This window comes from Camarhynchus parvulus, chromosome 1A (assembly GCF_901933205.1).
Source record: "Camarhynchus parvulus chromosome 1A, STF_HiC, whole genome shotgun sequence".
Taxonomy (NCBI): domain Eukaryota; kingdom Metazoa; phylum Chordata; class Aves; order Passeriformes; family Thraupidae; genus Camarhynchus; species Camarhynchus parvulus.
Window position 1 is genome coordinate 11,279,582 of NC_044586.1, and position 19,383 is coordinate 11,298,964.

The 19,383-nt window shown below is 42.3% G+C and overlaps 2 protein-coding genes across 2 annotated transcripts in view; both read left to right on the plus strand.

Moving 5' to 3' along the window:
- The window catches only part of RESF1 (retroelement silencing factor 1), a 39,047-nt gene extending 20,238 nt beyond the window's left edge, over positions 1 to 18,809 (plus strand). The window contains 4 exon segments of the mRNA XM_030959497.1: positions 9,864 to 11,436; positions 11,439 to 15,155; positions 15,911 to 15,985; positions 17,135 to 18,809. Coding sequence (XP_030815357.1) covers positions 9,903 to 11,436; positions 11,439 to 15,155; positions 15,911 to 15,985; positions 17,135 to 17,277 — 5,469 coding nt within the window. The 5' untranslated portion in view covers positions 9,864 to 9,902 and the 3' untranslated portion in view covers positions 17,278 to 18,809.
- LOC115909986 lies at positions 1,029 to 4,313 on the plus strand. Its single transcript, XM_030959756.1, is given in 4 exon segments — positions 1,029 to 1,334; positions 1,405 to 1,608; positions 1,610 to 2,056; positions 2,058 to 4,313. Coding segments are annotated over 4 exon segments (3,213 nt in total).
- Positions 18,810 to 19,383: the final 574 nt, after the last annotated feature.

The window sequence follows — 19,383 nt, forward strand, 5'->3', positions numbered from 1 at the left end:
TGGCTAGGAGGTTTGAGCTGTTGGCAAAGAATTTAGACATTGACTGGGAAGATATAGAAGTAATGTTGTCGGAATTAACAGATACAGAAAGGGAACTCGTGTTGAAAACAGGGAGACAACATGCAGAAATATTAATCCCATCGGGGAGAAGAATAGAAGATATATTCCCCAGCAGTAAACCAGAATGGGACCCAAGTAACGGAGATCACTATAACCTGCTGGAACAGTATAGAAGACTGATAGCGGCAGGCTTGCGAAATGCAATACCCAAGGCCATCAACTGGTCAATGCTATATGATATAAGGCAAGGAAAGAATGAGACCCCATCAGAGTTTCTGGATAGACTTAGGGCAGCCATGAGACAATACACACCCCTGGACCCAGCGTCAGAAGAGGGGAAATAACAGTTATTAGGATTGATGATGGGACAGAGTAATCCAGACATCAGGAAAAAATTACAAAAACTTGAACATCCAGAAAATAAAAATTTAGAGACGTTGCTAAATGAGGCATGGAAGGTATATAATAATAGAGAAATAGAGGAAAGGAAAAAGGAAGATAAGAGGATAGCCCGAGTGGTGGCGGTAGCAGTAGCAGCCCAGAATACAAACCACTCGGGACCCAGGGATCAGGGGAAGAGGTAGAGGCAACCCAGCAAGAGGGGGGGGAGATTCCAACCTCACCCAACCAGAATAGGACCAAATCAGTGCTCCAATTGTTTGCAAATGGGACATTGGAGACGAGAGTGCCCCCAGCTAAGGGAAAGGCTAACGGACACTACTACCGCCACATCAGGGTAGCGAATGAGGGGGACCGGTGGGTCGTTCCCTAGCAGACCCACTGGTTAAAATGGAGCTAGGGGAAGGTAAAAAAGAATTGGACTTTTTGATTGATACAGGGGCAACCTTTTCGGTCTTGAATCAAGAATTGGTACCTAAAAGTGATGAATTTGTACAAGTTGTGGGAGCAACAGGCCAACCAGAAAAGGCGTACTTTTGAAACCCATTAAATACAAAATTGGGAAACAGATGGGGATCCATCAGTTTCTGTATTTACCAAATTCGCCAAAGCCCTTATTAGGAAGAGACCTGCTAGAAAACTTGGGAGCCATAATAAAGTTCAACAAAGACAAATTGGAATTTCGAGTAAACGAAGAACAGCTGATTACAGCTCTAAGCCTGACAATCAGCTGTATAGAGCCAAAACCTGAAAGTCACAACATTGAGCGAATCCTGAGCGAAGCATACCCATTAGTATGGGCTACTGATATACCTGGAAAATCAAGACAAGCAATACCTATCATCATTGAACTTATACCTGGGGCAAGGCCAGTAGTAAGAAAACAGTACCCTCTAAGGATAGAAGATAGGAAGGGAATTGAGCCCATAATTAAAAGATTTTTAGGAGTTAGGGTTGCTGGTAGAATGCGAATCGGATTTCAACACACCCATTTTGCCAGTGAAGAAACCTAATGGAACTTATAGGCTAGTTCAGGATCTAAGAGCAGTAAACGAAATAACAAAGACACTACACCCGGTAGTTGCTAACCCATATACACTTTTAACTAAATTGAAAGATAATTTGGCATGGTTCACCGTATTAGATTTGAAAAGACGCATTCTTCTGCCTTCCTTTAGCTCCAGAAAGTCAAAAGATTTTTGCCTTTGAGTGGGAATTTGTAGATAGAGGAAGAAAGACCCAACTTACCTGGACAGTATTGCCCCAAGGATGGTGTAATTCCCCCACGATTTTTGGGAATCAGTTAGCCAAAGAGTTAGAGCAGTGGGAAAGGCCGCTGGGAGATGGCACTCTTCTGCAGTACGTAGACGATCTCCTAATAGCAACAGTGACAGAGGAAGAGTGCAATGAATGGACTATTTCCCTGTTAAACTTTCTGGGTTTAAGTGGATATCGAGTCTCTCAACAGAAAGCACAGTTGGTGCAGACGGAAGTGGTTTACCTGGGATATGAAATTTCCCGAGGACAGCGATCCCTGGGAGCAGCCAGAAAGGAAGCTATCTGCCAGATGCCTAAACCAGAGACAGTAAGAGATCTGTCGCGCCTTTTTGGGGATGACAGGTTGGCGTCGGCTATGGATCTACCAATACGGGATACTCGCTAAACCACTGTATGATTTGTTGAAGGAGACCAAGAGTGTCCTAGTTTGGACTCCTGAAGCAGAGGGGGCCTTCAGAAAGCTGAAACAGGAGCTAATGAGAGCACCAGCCTTAGGTCTCCCAGATGTATCAAAACCATTCTGGCTGTTCTCCCATGAGCGACAGGGGATGGCCCTAGGAGTCCTAGCACAGCAGTTAGGGCCACATAAGAGAGCTGTGGCCTACTTCTCCAAACAGTTGGATGAAGTAAGCAAAGGATGGCCTGGCTGCCTGAGAGCGGTGGCCGCAGTGATTATCAACATAGAAGAGGCCAGGAAGCTCACGCTGGGCCAAAAGGTAACGGTGCTAGTGTCTCACACCGTCTCTGCTGTGTTAGAGCAGAAAGGTAACCACTGGCTGTCACCTTCCAGATTCCTAAAATACCAGGCCATCTTGGCTGAATCGGATGACGTAACTATTTAGGTGACTAACATTGTGAACCCAGCTTCATTCCTAGAAGGGAGGGCCCCAGCAGAACCAATCGAGCACGACTGCCTGGAAACAATTGAAGCCGTCTACTCCAGTCGCCTGGACCTCAAAGAAGAACCATTCGAAGATGCGGACAACTGGTTCACGGATGGAAGCAGCTTCGTGAGGCAGGGAGTAAGAATGGCTGGTTATGCAATTACCACCGCAGAAAAGGTAATTGAGTCGAATCCTTTGCCTGCAGGGACTTCAGCCCAGAAGGCAGAGCTGATAGCTTTGATCCGAGCCCTGGAATTGGCGGAGAACATGCGGATTAACATATGGACAGACTCCAAGTACGCCTTTTCCGTCGTACATGCTCATGGAGCCATCTGGAAAGAAAGAGGACTGTTGACTGCTCAAGGGAAAACAGTCAAACATGCAAAGGAGGTCCTGCGACTGCTAGAGGCAGTCCAACTCCCAGCACAGGTGGCCATAATGCATTGTAAGGGACACCTAAAGGGAAACACTATCCCGGAGATAGGGAACAGAAAAGCGGACGCAGAGGCTAAATTAGCCGCTGCAAGGACTGAGGAAATAAAAATAACAGCTCTAATACCAGGTGAGTTAGACACAAACCTCCGGCCAGAATATCAGGAGTCAGATCACAGGTGGATTCAGAGAAATAAAGGTAAAATGTTAGAAAATGGTTGGGGTCAATTGGAAACAGGACAGTTAATAATACCAGGAAATACGATGTGGCAGTTCGTGAAAGCAGAACACGAGAAAGCCCATTGGGGTTTAGACCCGCTATATCAGTATCTGCAGGCTTGGATAGCGGGACCAAAATTGTTTACCACTATAAAACATGTCACATCCCAGTGTGAGAGATGCCTGAAGAACAACCCGAATACAGGGACTAAGATACACCAAGGAGCCATAAATCGAGGTAAATTCCCAGGTGAAGTATGGCAAATTGACTTCTCTGAACTCCCAAGAAAAGGAGGGTTTAGATATTTGTTAGTATTAACTGATACATTTTCTGGGTGGCCTGAAGCATTCCCTTGCAGAACGAATAAGGAAAGAGAAGTAACTAAAGTACTGTTGAATGAAATTATTCCACGGTTTGGGGTACCGAAGAGTATTTCTTCGGATAGGGGTACACATTTCTGTGCAAAAGTGGTAAGAGCAATAAGCAAAGCGTTACAGATTAAATGGCAATTACATACGCCTTACCGTCCACAGGCTAGTGGGCAAGTGGAAGAGATGAATCATCTTATCAAACAGCAGATTGCCAAAATATGCCAGGAGACTAATTTGCAGTGGTATCAAGCTTTGCCTATTGCTCTGCTTAGGCTGAGAGTCAAGCCAAGATCAAAGGAAAGGTTAAGCCCATTTGAAATTCTGTATGGCAGACCTTACGCTATGCAAACTGTAAATGGGGACGCTGTAGATCAAATAGGTAATCAGTATATTTATGACTATGTGATTATGGTGGGGAAGCAATTCGACAAGAATGCTACGGTGGTGATTGATCACCAACCTAAACAACCTGATTGTAAGTTGCATCCGTTTAATCCCGGTGATTGGGGGTATGTTAAGAATCTTTTAGGAAAACCCCTGCAAGAGAAGTGGGAGGGGCCTTTCCAAGTGCTGCTGACCACCTTCACCGCGGTTCGGATCAAGGAGCGACCTACGTGGATTCATTACTCACGGGTTAAGAAAGCACCGGAGAGTAAACAAGAGGAGTAGACACCATGACCCGGACTCCACTTCAGACCTCTACCACCCTGATCATCGGACTCTTGATAAGTATAGTTCTTCCCCAAAACTCTGCCCCAATAGACCCATGGTCTAATGCACACCAGTGTATCCATCCGGAGTTGGAAACGGAATCGAAAGGACCATATTTTGAGGTTTATGCCCTACGTAATAATCAGCCATACGCGAGAGAAGCATGGAATCAGCTCTACATGCTAGCATATAAGGGAGACCAAATCCAAATTGGGTGTCGAGAGCTTGACCCAGTAGAAGGAAAAACAAGGCGGCTAGTACTAACAATCCAATCCCTGACGGGAGCATCTGAACATGACTTAATTACCTTTAGTCCAGTGAAAATGGGCAAGCCTACAGTCTGGATTCAGCAAAAGGGCCCAATTTCATGTCAGTGGAGTGACTTCAGAGAAGACCCACCTGGATCACAACCCCGAAATTCAGTAATTTATAGGGAAGATGCGCTTGGGGAACTACATCCCCAGAATATAACCCTTGATCTTCACCCCCTTCTCGTACCTGCAGGAAAGATTGTAGCATCCAGTGGTCCTGAGGAAGGGAAAGCCCAGTGTGAGATAGCATTTAGGTTGGATCAGTCGATGCAGTTCACATGTGAGAGGGAGTTGAAAACACTGGAGCTAGGTTTTAACTTCCCTAGGCGTGCTGTTGGATATAAGATTGCACTACCGGGAGACATGGTCCCATTGTATCCGAATCTAGACTTGCCCCAGGAAACCACTCCACCAATTGAATGAAGAAAGGTACATAACTTAACCTTTGTAGGGCCTCAGGTGATAAGGAGATCAAACGAACTAAAACTGCTGCTAGACCCCACGTATTCTCTGAAAAAGGTGCAGATGAATATCCAGACCAATATCACCCACCTACAAAAGGATTGTCAGCCATTCATACAACAGAGCCTTAAAGGTTGGAATGCATGGCTAGCAACTAGGTCCTATCATAGACGAGCACAAAGGGATATCAGTGGGTGGGTTGGCACTGGATTTGGAATATTGAATACCATAGATCAGGAGGTGTTGGTAAACAAATTGAGTACTGTTACCTCTAACTTAGGAAAACTGAAAGTGCCCCTGAGCTCATCCATGCTTACATTAGCAGAAACACAATCACTGGTAGTTAAGTTATTAGCTCTGGTAGCGAACCATACTGCAGAAGATTTTGCTAAAATTGCCGGCTATACAGGAGACATTAGCAAGGAAATTGCGCTTGCTATCCAATGCATACAGACACAACAGTGGGTGCAATCGGTGGCGGCAGGAATAACGAGAGAAGGAATGTCAGGGACGTTGCCCCAGGAAGTAAGGGAAACTATATTGAAGGATAGTCACACTACGCAATTTGAAAGGGACCATCAAGCCTGGTGGCAATTAGTAAACTTCACTTATGTGCCACAACATGAGCACATTGAGGCCTATGTTCTCACCATCGGTGCTGCAGAAGAAAGGGCGATTTTCCCTATCCTTACCTTAGGGACGGTACATCAGAATGTCCTTGTTAGGCCAGTGGATCATAATGTCTGGGCGAGTTATGACAACGCTAAAAACAAGTGGCAGTCTGTTAGTACAGAAGCATGTATTCCTAGGGGGCAATTAGGTTACATTTGCGAAAATGCTATAGTAGAAGCAGAAGATTTATGCTTAGATACTGAAAATAGTGTATGCACTTTCGAAATGCTTTCACACAATAGAGTACGGTCACAAGTTTACTATATAGGGAATGGATGTGCCTGTGTCAGAACGGCTTGCGGTAACGTAACTGTAGATAGTTGCCAAGAGGAAACTAACAATACTAACTTCTGTGTATGTAATTTCACCAGGATCATAGGTTGCGATTTTAACTACACCGCTCCCGTAACCACCCAGCAGCTAATTAACGCAGAGTATGACTTGTAACAGGGACTGCCAAAACTACAGATAGGTATGGATGTTGAAGTCCTCAAGGCGATGCTTGTGCATCCGAAAGTAAAGAAACTAGTGCAAAAGGTAAACCAAACAGCTAAGCGCATGGTCTTGCGGGTGGAACACGACTCGGAAAGAATAAAAAACGTCCTGACCGAAGTAGAACAAGTAGGCCAACATCATTGGTGGGACATTTTTACAGGATTCTCCCCAACAGCAACACAGGTCTTTCATTACCTGGTGCACCCGATACTAATTATAACTATAGCAATGCTTTTACTAACTCTTATGAACATGTGCTTGTGGTGGAAGCTAAAATCCATGATGAAAAGGATCCAAATGATTTGGGCGATGGTGCGGGCGTATCAACGCCCCTTAGGATTAGAACTTGACGAAAGAATTCGTAAGTTATAAGAAAAGGAGGGAAATGAAGCCTCCAAAACAGTTACTTTCAAGAGATAATGGGTTAAAGCATAGGATGTAAAGCATTTGGGGAAAGCTCAGTGTTTAGGAAACCACATAGAGCAATAAATTGGTTAAGGAATGGGACACAATGACAGGAAAGGGAGATAGGAACAGGGAGTGATGGGCTCAGCGCATTTCGGAGCCAACAAGGTCAGCTTGACCCAAAGGCCTCTGCCAAGCTATGGGAGCCAAGCCAAGTACACCGGGGATTGCCCAAATTAGGAAGGAGTTCAAAAGTTTAAAGGAGGAAGAGTCACGGGACGCCCCTGCCAATGATGAAGGCAACCGGAACAACCACCAAGATGCTCCTCAAAAGAAAAGCCCCGCCCTGCGCCCCGCCTATACCACGCCTCTATATACATATGCATGCAAAGATATGATTATGTATGTACTATGATGTAATCCTGTAATCAAAATGTATAAAAGGCTTGCCTTTGTCACGGGTAACTCAGAAATCCATTTAGTGATTTCTCCGACGCGTCGCTAATAAAATACCTCCTGCCTATTTGACTTAAACCAAGTCTTTGAGGCAGTTTATTCTCGCCTTTTGGGGCAAAATCCGGCATCATTATGAATGAGGTCCCGTATGTCTAATTTAATAAACTACAAACTTAAAATTTTGCAGCGGTTTTAATTGAGATAAAATAATACGATCAAATATAATCCAGTAGTTACAAAAAGAAATTTGGCAGTGGTTTGGATAAAGCATAAGCAAAACTGATTGATGGGGATACGGGGAGGGCTTCCCACCCTGCCTCACATACGAAAGGATCCAAATGCAACTTATATACTGTGTGCTAATACATATTCATTAATACTTTCTGTAAATCTCCTCCTGTTTTCAATTCCTAATATCTATGTCACTATACTACACAGTGCATGCTCCACTTGTTTCCAAGGGATCTTCTGGCTCTTCGGTGGTCTTTACAGAGGAAGGCTCATCATCTTCTTCACTGTCCTTTGAATAACCTGGCAGTGGCGCATGAGCATTAAGCTTGGCGTTACATAAGTAAGCTCTAGGTTCCAATTAAAGCTTATTTATTTCATAGATAAGACCACTATTTTAGACTCCCTGTCTGGAATTGTCCCAACTTTATTCATACTCAAGATCAGTCCCTGCTCTGGGAGTTGTCTTAACTTCAGTTGATGCCAGTTTAGGTCCGGGGGTCTTCCTGACTTCATCCATTCCCAAGGCCAAATCCAACTTTTATATCTTGTTTTCCACATTTGTCATCTACAAAGAAACCCATCTGCTTCTCTAATAACATATACTTTTCCAATTATTTTCCCAAAATATTGATATAATTACAATTTTGTAAGCATGAATCACATCCATTATCACAGTTTCATTATGCTCTGCCAGTTGTGGGGTGTGAGGACGTATGCAGTGCTCATGGATTCTAGGCAGTTTAGCATGATGGAAAGGAGGATAAACTGCTTTCTTTTACCAGAGCCCTCAGTTCTTTAATTACCTTATAGTCCAGCGCTTAGTATGCTGGGTGTTGGTTTGGCACATGTATTACTGGGCAGGCTGTAACAAAGGAGGCCAATTCTGCCTCCTTCATTGTGGCTTTCCTGCATTTTTGCCATTGCTGGACTGCTTCGTCACTGTCTTGAGCAGGGAGCGAGCCCGCTGCCTGCTTGCAATGTGGGAATTCTGCACTGAGGGGGCCAGCTAGGTAGGGATTTTTATCAGAGAAAGGCAGCTCTGCAGGGCTTGGATTATCTCAGGATAAGGCAATTCTGCGGGGTTTGGGTCAATCTCGGGGTTGTATTTGGGTTCCAGTGGTGCTGAGGGTTCAGGGGACTCAGCTTCTGAAGCCCTGTGATGACCACCAACATTCGCGTGACTTCCTTTAATGGCTGCCATGGTTGTCCCCCATGTAGGAAAAAGTCTCTGTCCTACTGCTTTCCAGCTTTCTGATTGAAGGGGTCCATTGAAAGGAAAATGTTTAACATGATTAGACACCCAGTCCAGCAGGGTGCTTAGTTTCACATCAGCCATATTAATAGGTTGCTGATATAGGAGCCACCATACCTGGCCCAAGCTCCTGCCTTTTTCCAGGGATATTCCACCTCCCATATTTGCTCCCAGTAGTCCATTCACCTTCCAGGTGAGGTGTGCACACTTTTAAATTCCTGAGTTCCTTCCCAAAATCTTCCTGGATCTGTCCCTGGATCCTTTTCCGGACTCTTCCTGGCCGGTTCCTTGACCCAGTGGAAGTTGCTACTGGAGCAGTCCACACACCCTGCAGCACCCTATAGGTCCCAATTTGGGTCAGCCATCTGTAGCAGAGGAGAGCAAAGCGACACAGACTGCCTTAAGCATCTGTGGGAGATCAGTTTATTGTAGAAATCGCACCCTTTTTATAGCTGTAATCTCTACCTGACATAACCGAAACTAAACCGTGACCTAACGGAATTTAACAGAAAGAAGGCACCCATTGGCTGGCTCAGCTGCCATGCTGCTGTCCATGTGCTCTACCATCCAATCAGGTTCCTGCTCATGTGCTGTCCATGTGTTCCTCCAGCCAATCAGCTTCCTGTTCATGTGCTGTTTACATGCTCACTAGAGACAGTCACATCTCTCGAAATTAAACTAGTGGGCCGCATTATTTTGGGAGATTTTTACTAAACCCACATTAATTTCTCCATTTGTTTTGTTGTATTTAAAGGTGTAATTGAAATTGAGTATTATTGTCTGAAAACCCCGGTCTTTATTTTATTCTATAGGTGTTTCTTATGTTCAGCTCTTAAGTATTGTTTATTGTGTTGTGTTACACACATGCCTTGGGGGTTTTTTCCCATTGTTTTTGGATGAAGAAGGCAGATACAGCAATCTATTGTTAAATTAAAAGTTGATAGATAATAGAATTAGCAGAATAATGTGAAGGTTTTGTTAGTCATTAGATAGTCAATAGAATTGTTAGTTGCTTCTCTTTTTATAGTTTACTGTGTTCTGGGAAACAATTTATGCAACTTGACATTGACAGCATTGATGTCCACAAGTTGTGCTACTGGGGTTGCTCTCCTACCCAGCAGTTTAGGTTCAACAGTTCTGTTCATGATGCGTTCTAAATCACTTCTTAGTAAATGAAATAGGTATTGATTTAAAGGTTGTAATTTTTGTAAAATTCTTTTTTAGCATTTTGGTTTTGCCTGAAGAGAAAGAAAACAAGAAAAGATGGACTGGAATGTAAGGCCAGTCCAGAATGCTGATGCAAATACAAACCTGCAACGTGAAGGAGCATGTTTCACTCAGATACTTCCTAATGGACATGGCTTTCCTCAGACAAATGCCAACTCCTCTAAAAATGCATGCACTCATGCTGAAAATAACCAAATAGTGTATATGCCAACTATCAATGTTGCCTTCCCTGCTGTAAATGCTGAAGGATTCAAAACTTCAGATCAAACCTCACCAGGAGCATCTGTAACTGGTAATAATTTTTTTATGTCAAAATTCTCAGTTAAAAGACATCAACAGATGCATGGAACAGGTCTGAAACCTCCCATTCAGAATTCCCCTTTGCGGCCAGAGATGACTCCGACTTCTTGGCCAGTGTCTAATCCCTACAGTTATCCCTGCAGGAATGTGCCCCCCCTGTCCTCCCAAGTGAACACAGGGAATAATGTAAGGAACGTGCTTGGGGAGCCCCAGTACACCAACACCAACGCTTACACGGCGCAGCCAGAAATGCTGCAGCATAATTCCCTGAGACTTGCAACGCTACATCAAGGTGGCATTCATCCCCAGAATAATTCTTTTCCTCTTCCTACTTCCGGGCAACATGTCCAACCCCAAATATTTAATTCCAATAATCAGTGTAAAGTTTTGTATTCAGTGAATCAAAATACTGGGACAAACGTACAGCTGCCACAATTTCAGCAGAGTCAGATGGCATCAGAAGCTCCTAGAGGATGTTCTGCACCATCTTTGTTGCCTGCCAACTGCGTTTCAAGGCCTGCAGCACGATCTTCAATGGGTGTACCACAGGAAATGCAAAATGTACTCAGCGGATACAACATTAACCAGCAGAGGTACCCACTGGATCCAAAAAATACTCCTGGGTTTAACAGTATTCAGCAACACTGTCAGAAGCAGCAACCTGGAGAAGTCAGTCAATCCATCAGGAATGTCTGTAATCCAAGTGGAAGTGTGACAGCAAATCGGTCTTTTAGTGAAAGTTCTGTGTCATCCCCTGGCATTCCAAAAGAACTGCTTGATGTTGTGAAAGAAATAGAAGCTCTTTCTTCGAAGCCACTGAGTGATCCTGCTTCAGTTCCAGAGAGCCAGACTAGTGGTTTGATAAATGGGCCTATTAATGCTCAGATTTCCTCAGCAGCAGCAACACATGGAGGAATTACAAAGGAGAGACTAGCTTGGGAAGCTGAAAAGCTGAAATGTCTTAAAAAAAGGGTTGTCCTGCTTGAAACGGTTCATAATTATAAAAAAAAAATATATAATGAAAAAAATACTCATTCTCTTCCTCCTAGTTATCCATGTTCTCCTTCTAATTGTCTTCTGTGTGTGCCCAAACAAAATGTACAGCCTCCCCCATCTGAAGCAGTGAGGACAGAGAGGCCCACATTCATGGTTCCACATGAAGAAAGAAATGACAAAAACCTAGCCAGTGCTGATAACAGAAGATTGGAGGTGACTCAAAGTAGCCCTCAGGTGAAGCAGGGAAGTCTTTCATCAAGTTTCACTCCTATTCCTCTCAGAGCAAAGTCCCAGCTCAATTTAATAATCCGGAGAGTACCTTGGAACAAAGGGATGGGCATGCCTTGGCCTCTTCTCCAGGAACTGTGACTTCCTCGAACAGTGCTTCGTGTTTTACTCCAGCAGGGAGCTCTGTCAGGGCTGCATCAAAGACTCTGCAAATTGGCCCTGAGAACTCATCATTTCTTCAGTTCGTGTTGAGCAGCACAAATGCGCTGAAAGAGAAGACAGCTGGTGCTACTGCTGATAAAATACTGACAAATCTCCTGTGTAGTGAAAAACCACTGCTTGATAAGTCTGTCTCGGGTGGAAGCTTGCTAAAGGACAGCAGTGAGAAGAATGTAGAAAGTCTGAAAGGTGAGCAGGCATCTGTGGCTCACACAAACTCAGCTGCATCAGAAACATCTGCATCTGGTGATGCTCAATTGCAGGCTGAGGTAGCTCAGAAAAAACCACCATTTCCTGAAAATGCATCCTGTAGCCAGAGCAATTGTAGTTACTCTATGGAAGAGGTGGTTGCATGCCTGCGCCTGTGGGGGAAGTATCCGCCAGAATCTGTAAGTGTGGAAAATAAACAGTCAAATGAAAGCCCCACAGCAAATCAGGCTTCACCCTCCGACCAAAACACAAAGAAGGGAGAAAAAGCTAATGTGCTGGATAGCATGGATGAGGCTGTTTTGCCTGTAACAACTACCTCTGTGGGACAAAAACTTGATACACTGACTTCCAGTTTGATAAAAAATTTTGAACCTCAAGTTGCAGTTGTCTCTCCTTTAGTACTTAGTGAACAAAGAGCGCTAAGTGAGCAGGCAGGCAAGATCCCAACACCTGAAGGTAAAACCTATCCAGTGATCAACTCAGAGAGCACATATAGCTTGCAAGAAGAGGGGGAAAATGGTTTAAGTGTGGCAAATACTGTCAAAGGAACTATAGAAAATGGTTGGTCATCACCCAGTGATTGTGTTCTGGAACAAATAGTGGACTCACATTTGCAACAGATCAAAGCTGGTGATGAAAACCAAAGGGAAGTTAGTCAATCTGCACAAGATGCAAGAAAAGGTCTGCAGCTTGGATTACAAAACAAGGTTCCTCTTCCTGAATCAGGCACAAATTTTTGTAGTCAAATCTCTCAAGAAGGTACTAGACACCATGAAGACAAGCAAGCTGTGTTAGAAGCAGGAGATACATCCACAGCTCTGCTGGAAAATGACATGTTTTGTATTTCTAGTGTATGCTCTCTTGTTGAAGGTGATAAATTTTATAACCCGCAAATAGCAGGCATGTTCAAGTCAGTCTATGAGACACAGGCATCAGAAGGAAACACATCTGGTGCAAGGCAAAAGGAGCAACATCTGGACTCGAATAAAACTGAGCTGAGCAATAACACTGCCCAAAGAGAGAGCTTGCTGCTAAAGATGTTGGAAGAATCATCAAGTCATTTGGAGAAGGAAAGCAGTGGCAATCCTCCTAAAGCAGTTTCTACCTCTGAACAAAGCACGTCATTCAAGGCATCTTCCAAGCATCCTGAAAATTCCCTAGAAAGTCTTGCTAATATAAATCAGAAGTTAGCTCAAAATTCACTGGATTCCTCTATCAGCATAACTGCTAAAACAAATGCACCTGCTGTTTCAGGAGACCACAGTAAACAAAATTCCGTGCCCAGTAAAAATAGCATGGAAAAGGATGTGAACTTTTTTGGAGCAAAACCTAGTAAATATCTAAAAGATCAGCTGCTTGCTCTAGTGAAGGAGTTTCCATATGGCATTGAAGGTGCTGATATGCTAACAAAAGAAGCAGCACAAAATCGTTCAGTGGCTGAAGTGACAGAGAATCAGTCTCAAAAAGAGGTTGAAATTTGTGACAATAATTCTCATTTGAAGGACCCAGTAAATCAGACTAAAACTGCAGTGTTGAGATCTGATCAGGTTCAAGCACTGTCTCCCGGGCACAACCAGTGTCCCTCTAGTGACAGCAAGAGAGAAGTGAGTCAACAGTCAGAAAAGGCTTCAGCTGACAAGGACAACCTTGAAGGCAGTGTCCAGCCTAGTCAGGATCTATGTGAGAAGGAAAAAACCCCACAAGAAACTTCTAAGCCCAGTGAAAAAAGTGAAGATGGCTCTCTAACGGGTGGTGTAGCTGCAGCATATAAAACACCACATTGTCCCTCTCATTTAGAAACACCTGGTTCAGAGAAAAATGATTGTCGACTTTCAAAAGCTGAAAATACTGACTCTGCAGAGACAGAAGAAAAAACCAGCCAATCTGATGCCTTGAAAAAGGAAAACGGTGCAGTGGGAGGAGACCTGACAATTTCTGAAAAAATCCCAGACAGTATTAGCAAAAATAAAGATAGTTGCACATACACTTCTGAAATAACCAAAAAACCTAGGCTGAAGGTGGATAATGAATACAAACTGCCTACAACACAGCAGGAAAAAACTGGACCAGTTAATTCCTTTGAAAATCAGGATGCTGATAAATGCAAAAGCAGTGGTTTGAAGGAACATCTGCAAATTGACAAAGGAACCCAAGTGTCAAGTAAAGAATTGAATTCTTTCAAAAAAGAGCACCAGACAGCCTCCCAGGAGTTACTAGAAAAAACTGATCATACATATGCAGACAACATGGCACAGTTGTCCATAAAGAAGGAGAGAGTTTTCAAAACAGAGTCCCCTTCAAAAGATACAGCTAAAACAGGTCTGACCATAAAACCCAAAACAGACATTCGCCAGTCTGTGAAGTCAGAAACAGTTGAAATTAAGCTTTCTGAAGTCAGTCAAGGACAAAAAATGAAAACTTGTGAAGAGAACTCAGCTGAAGAACAAAACTGTAGGGAACAAAAGGAGGTGCTTAGGCAAGATGTAGGAATAAGTGTCAAAGTGCAAGCAAAATTACCAGCAGAAATGAAACATAAAAAATTGAGTAGTTACCGAGCTGATGCTGTAAAATTCTCAGATAGTAGCACTATAGACTTCAAATCAAGACACACAAAATATTCTCAGCATAAATCTTTGAAAGGTCATCCTTTGCAAGAGCAGCCATACAAACGGAAGATGAAGGAAAATATGGTTGGGAAGAGAGAATTTAAGAAAGCAAAGCTGGAAGAGGAAGGACTGAAACAATCCGAAGGAAAGAGTTCTAAGCAGCTTGCACACAATTGTTTGCTAAATGCTGACAAAGCTAAAAAACTGAATGGAGAAAATGGTTGGAAACCAAGGAGTTCCTTAGCAGATTGCTCTGTGCTTAAACTGCAGAGAAAAAGGGCTAGATCTTCTAGCATGTCTAAAAACTTCTTTTCTAGCAAAGAAAGACATCTCGATGGTCAAAACAAAGACAAGTGCTCTGAGAAAATGTTTCCTGATAAAAATCTTCTATACCTAAACAGAAGAAATAACAGACTAAAGCTGCATCTTCAAAAGGAACCCAAAAAACACTACCTGAACAGAGTGGCATTCAAACGTACGGCACAGGAGCGCATCTCTCTGACAAAATTAGAGACATCACCTGTCAGACCTGTCTGGCATAGAACCACCAAAGTGTCAAAAAGCAGCGACTCAAAAAAAGATGTGTCTGTCTCGACAGTTGAGAAATCATGCAAACAGGAAGTCCTTGAGTTCAAGCTGTGTCCAGAGATACTCTTCAGGAATCCAGCCCCTGGTGAAGAAAGCTTAGCTGCAAAGAATTCTCCAGAAAGAGATAAAGTCGTTGTAGAAGGTATGATGTTCTCTTAAATATTCATTTGTAAATAAAAACTATGTATTCATTTTTCAATTCATGTTGCATAAAGCTGCAGACAGTGAAAACATGGGACTGTAGAGGCTGAAGACTGAGATACCCTAACTTGCTCTCTGACAGACCACAGCTGTGTCTTCAGCTGAAAAAGAACACGGGAGTTTTCTTTCAATTTTCTGTAAGTCTTGGAGAATGAAATTAGAATACTTAAGAGTATGGCAGTTTCAAGTAACTTTGGTTGGAAGGCTTTCTAAAGTACTTGTAGAAGTTAGCTTGGCTTGGTTCTAGAAAGTAGATTCCTTTGGCATAGTGAGAATGATCTTATCAAAGGTGATCTGATCTGTACTCACTGTTCACCTGCTTGTGCCTCAGTCTGCCTGGGCAGAGGAGGGAGAGATCTTTTGTGCCATTGAGGAATAGAGTGAACTTAGTCCAGGTGTATCCTGCTCATAGTCTCCATAATCTTTGCCACATTTGCTTTAAACATCCATTTTTCCTTCTCTTCTCCCCCGCCCCATTTTTCAACATCTTACATGGTGCATTCTGAAGCATATTTATGTCAAGTGTTGTGTTTTATTTTTCTCAAGCTGTATATATCAGCACTTCGAGTTATTTTCATACCCAAAGGAAATTTCCTTTTGTGTGTGCTAGTATATGTGTTAGAATTTAATGCTGAATAGAGGCCAAAACTTGTGATAAAGGAACCTCAGAAACATTTTTTGAAAATTTCTTTTTAGGTGTCAAGAGTAAAAAAGAAGATTGGTTAAAATGTGAACCAGTGAAGCAAAAGAAACTGGAAGAGATCTCTACAGGTGAAGTGACTTCTGAATGTCCCATTTGAAATACACGTTAAATCCTCTTTGCTTGGTTTTAAAAGTTCCTTTACAGTAGTAAATCTTAATAAAGTATTGAAAATTATTATTTACTCATTCTCCTGAATAAATGGATACCATAGAATAGACTTACAAGTCTCAAAGATTTGTATAGTTTTTTATTGCTTTATGAATATGTTGTTGGAAATGTTGAAATTTTCCTGTGCCCTTAACTTGGATGTAGCACTAGTAACATTTAAATACAGTTTTCAATTGTATATAAAGACTCTTTCATGCTTTGAAATATAGAAAGTGAAGTAGCAGAATCTAGTGCAAAAACAGAAAGTGATTTTTAAAATAAATGTGGCTTTCAGTACTTTGCTGCTGTCCACACATAACACCTGTGCTCACAAGTTCCAGGACCTGTGTGTCCCAGTAGTCTGGACGAGATAATCTTTGTGACACCCAGAGGAGAAGTGGGGCCACTCTGACATCTTCCTCATTTCTCTTGAATGGCAAATTGCTTTTTGGATGGTCTTTTATACCCTCTAGGAATCAACTGTCACAACAGTGGCAACTTTCATCTCAGGATCTTGTTTGTTCCATCCTTTGTAAATCTTGGGTGAGGTTGCTCCCAGCTGTCCTTGTTTCTTTGCTTTAGGTACCTCTCTAGCTCTAATTTGTTTTTTTAGTGGTCTAACAGGAAACAGAATGTGTTCTCTAGCCTTGTTGCCATCTGCTTCTTAGCTTTAGAACAGAGGGCTTGCATGCTGGTACTTGTGTTGTGGTGCTGCAAGTAACGTAGTTTGCATCCTTTGCATCTTTTGTTGCTGTTGCCTGTGTCCCTGGGCTTTGGTGTCTGCCATCATTTTAGCCCTTCCTCTTGCTTCTTCTCTTCCTTTCATAAATGCATGTTTTCTGTCATACCTTTCTTAATACTCTCCAGAAATCTCTCCTGTGAAGATGCCCAAGTAGCCATTTTGTGCTTAAAGATGCATTGGAGATTGTTTTAAATCAGAACTGCCTGGTGCTTTAGGAAGGAAGTTTGTGGCATCCTTTTTGACACTGGAAGGAAGGTCTTAGGTACCACATGTATAAGGAGAGGAGTCCTTTGAGACTCTTGCTTTAACGTGCTTGTCTGTCTTGCAGCTGAGGACAGTATTCCCCTTGATACAGCTATACAGATCCTGGAAGGAGATGGAGAGACTCTTCACATTCCTGTCAAAGACTCAAAAGAGATGTTTCAGACCTACAGGAAAATGTATCTGGAAAAAAAGATGCAAAAGTCTTGATAGCACTCCTGTATCAAAGGTCTTACTATCACTGAGAAAAAAATGCCAACACTAAGATTTTTTTTCTGTTTACTTCATGTTGCTGAATAGTTGTAAAAGCCCACAGTTTTCTGGTGGGTGTTGAAAATTTCCTTCCCCATTTCCTCATATTTGTGAATAATTACCATCTTATTCTGTATTTATTGTCCAGATATTCTTTGGTGCTGTAAATGCTGTTTTAAACGTATTGTTTCTTTTGGCATTTTTGATTCTTTTTTTTTTTCTGAGATAGAGTAGCTGATTGAATCTTGACCAAAAAATAACAAACTCATTTAAACTGTCGTAGCCTGTTTTCTTTCCTGATTCTCAAAAACTTCTACTTATTATACTTTCCATTGCTGGCAGTGGAAGAATATTTCTGCTGCAAAGGGACTGCAGTGGATTCCCAAGCATTTCACTTCTGTTTCCCACTTAGGGTAGTCTGATGGTTGTGCTTCTGTTTTTGTAGAAACTTTTTTTTTCTAAACTGGGAAATATAAACCCCTCAATGCAAGCTTACAGATCAGGGGCATTTATGAAGTATTTATGCTGCTACCCAGTTTTGTTACAGGTCTTTTTGTGGAGCTTGTGTGAACTGAGCTCTGAGTTCATAGTTTGAGAACAATGCTGCAGACCCGTAGTTTACTGGAGACTTCTCTTGCTTTTCTTTCTCTCTTTCTTTGCACTTCTTTTGTTGAAGTGCAGGAAGTTCGAGTTCACTCTTGTCTGGATTATGTTGCTGAGTTCAGCTAGACTGTGATTAGTTTCTTTGTTTATAAAGTGTTAGATTATGTTTGCTTACCCATTCACTGTGACATAACAGTTGTATTTGTCATTGGCTATCTTTTGTTTAAGTGCCTTTTCACTGTTACTCAAAGTTTAAAATCAAATCGTATTTTTACAGAGGTTTGGTACTTGATTCTTTCTATCTTATTAAACCGTTATGCTGAACAAAAAACTTGTAGATACCTTACTGAACAATTTTTATACTTGAAATAAACTTTTGAGGACTACACCTTGTCTTTTTTTTCCTAAAAACACGAAATTTGCTTATTGCCATTAGTTAAATAGGAATTGAAGATATTCCTGCAGATGAAATGCAACTTTAAAATAAGTGATGGATCTTCCTTGTTGTAGTTGCAAGTTTATTAGTTTGTTTCTCTCTCTGGATTAGTCTGTGGGGAATGTTGCCACTGGAGGATTTTGTAGTAATGTTGTCAACTCTGAAAAGGGTTTTTCATTTGCTTGAGAGTTTAATTACCTGTATTATGCTGCCTGCATGAAGGAAGATTTATTGCAGCCTTAAGTGTACCCAGTCCAAACAAAACAGCGTTCTTATCAGGAATTTAATCTGAGTTTTGTTAGCACAATGATACATGAAGCTGACATAAATGCTTGAGTGAATTCTTTTCAGTAGGAAATTATTTGATCCATTGACCCGTGATGTTTATGTTCTAAATATTTGGAGAAGTCTTCTCATTGATCTTGTGCATCCAATAAGCAAGAATGCCAGTTTTGAGTCCCAGTGGATGCAGCTGTGTGTCCTTCCTCCCTTATACCAGGAAGTGCATCTTGGCTCTGTGACAATGGTGACTTGTGCCTGCACTGATTTGGTGTGGCTGGGATCTTTGGAATACACTTTTTGCTGATACTGGAATCTCTTTGGTAAGTTGCTGTGGCTCATGAGTTGGCCTCTATCCATTCAGACAGCTGCTGGAAGGAAAACATCTGTAAGGAGCAGTGGTAGGGCTGCAAGGAGTACCTGCAGAGAAAAGCCTGGAGACCATCTGCTCCACAGAATGAGCACTGTGGATATGTGCATAAATGTCACATGTAAACACCAGGCCTTTCTGTGGTCATGCTGGCTTGACAGACAGATACAGAGCAGACACAACTGTCTCTTAACACTGCCTGTTTCACCTGTGGGCATCTCCAGCAGCTACAAGATAAATGGGCTGTCACAGGAGCCTGTGACAATGTTCACAGGGGTCCAAGGATGAGGGAAGAGACAAAGATAGGACTCCATGTTTCAGAAGGTTTGATTTATTATTTTATGATATATATTACATTAAAACTATACTAAAAGAA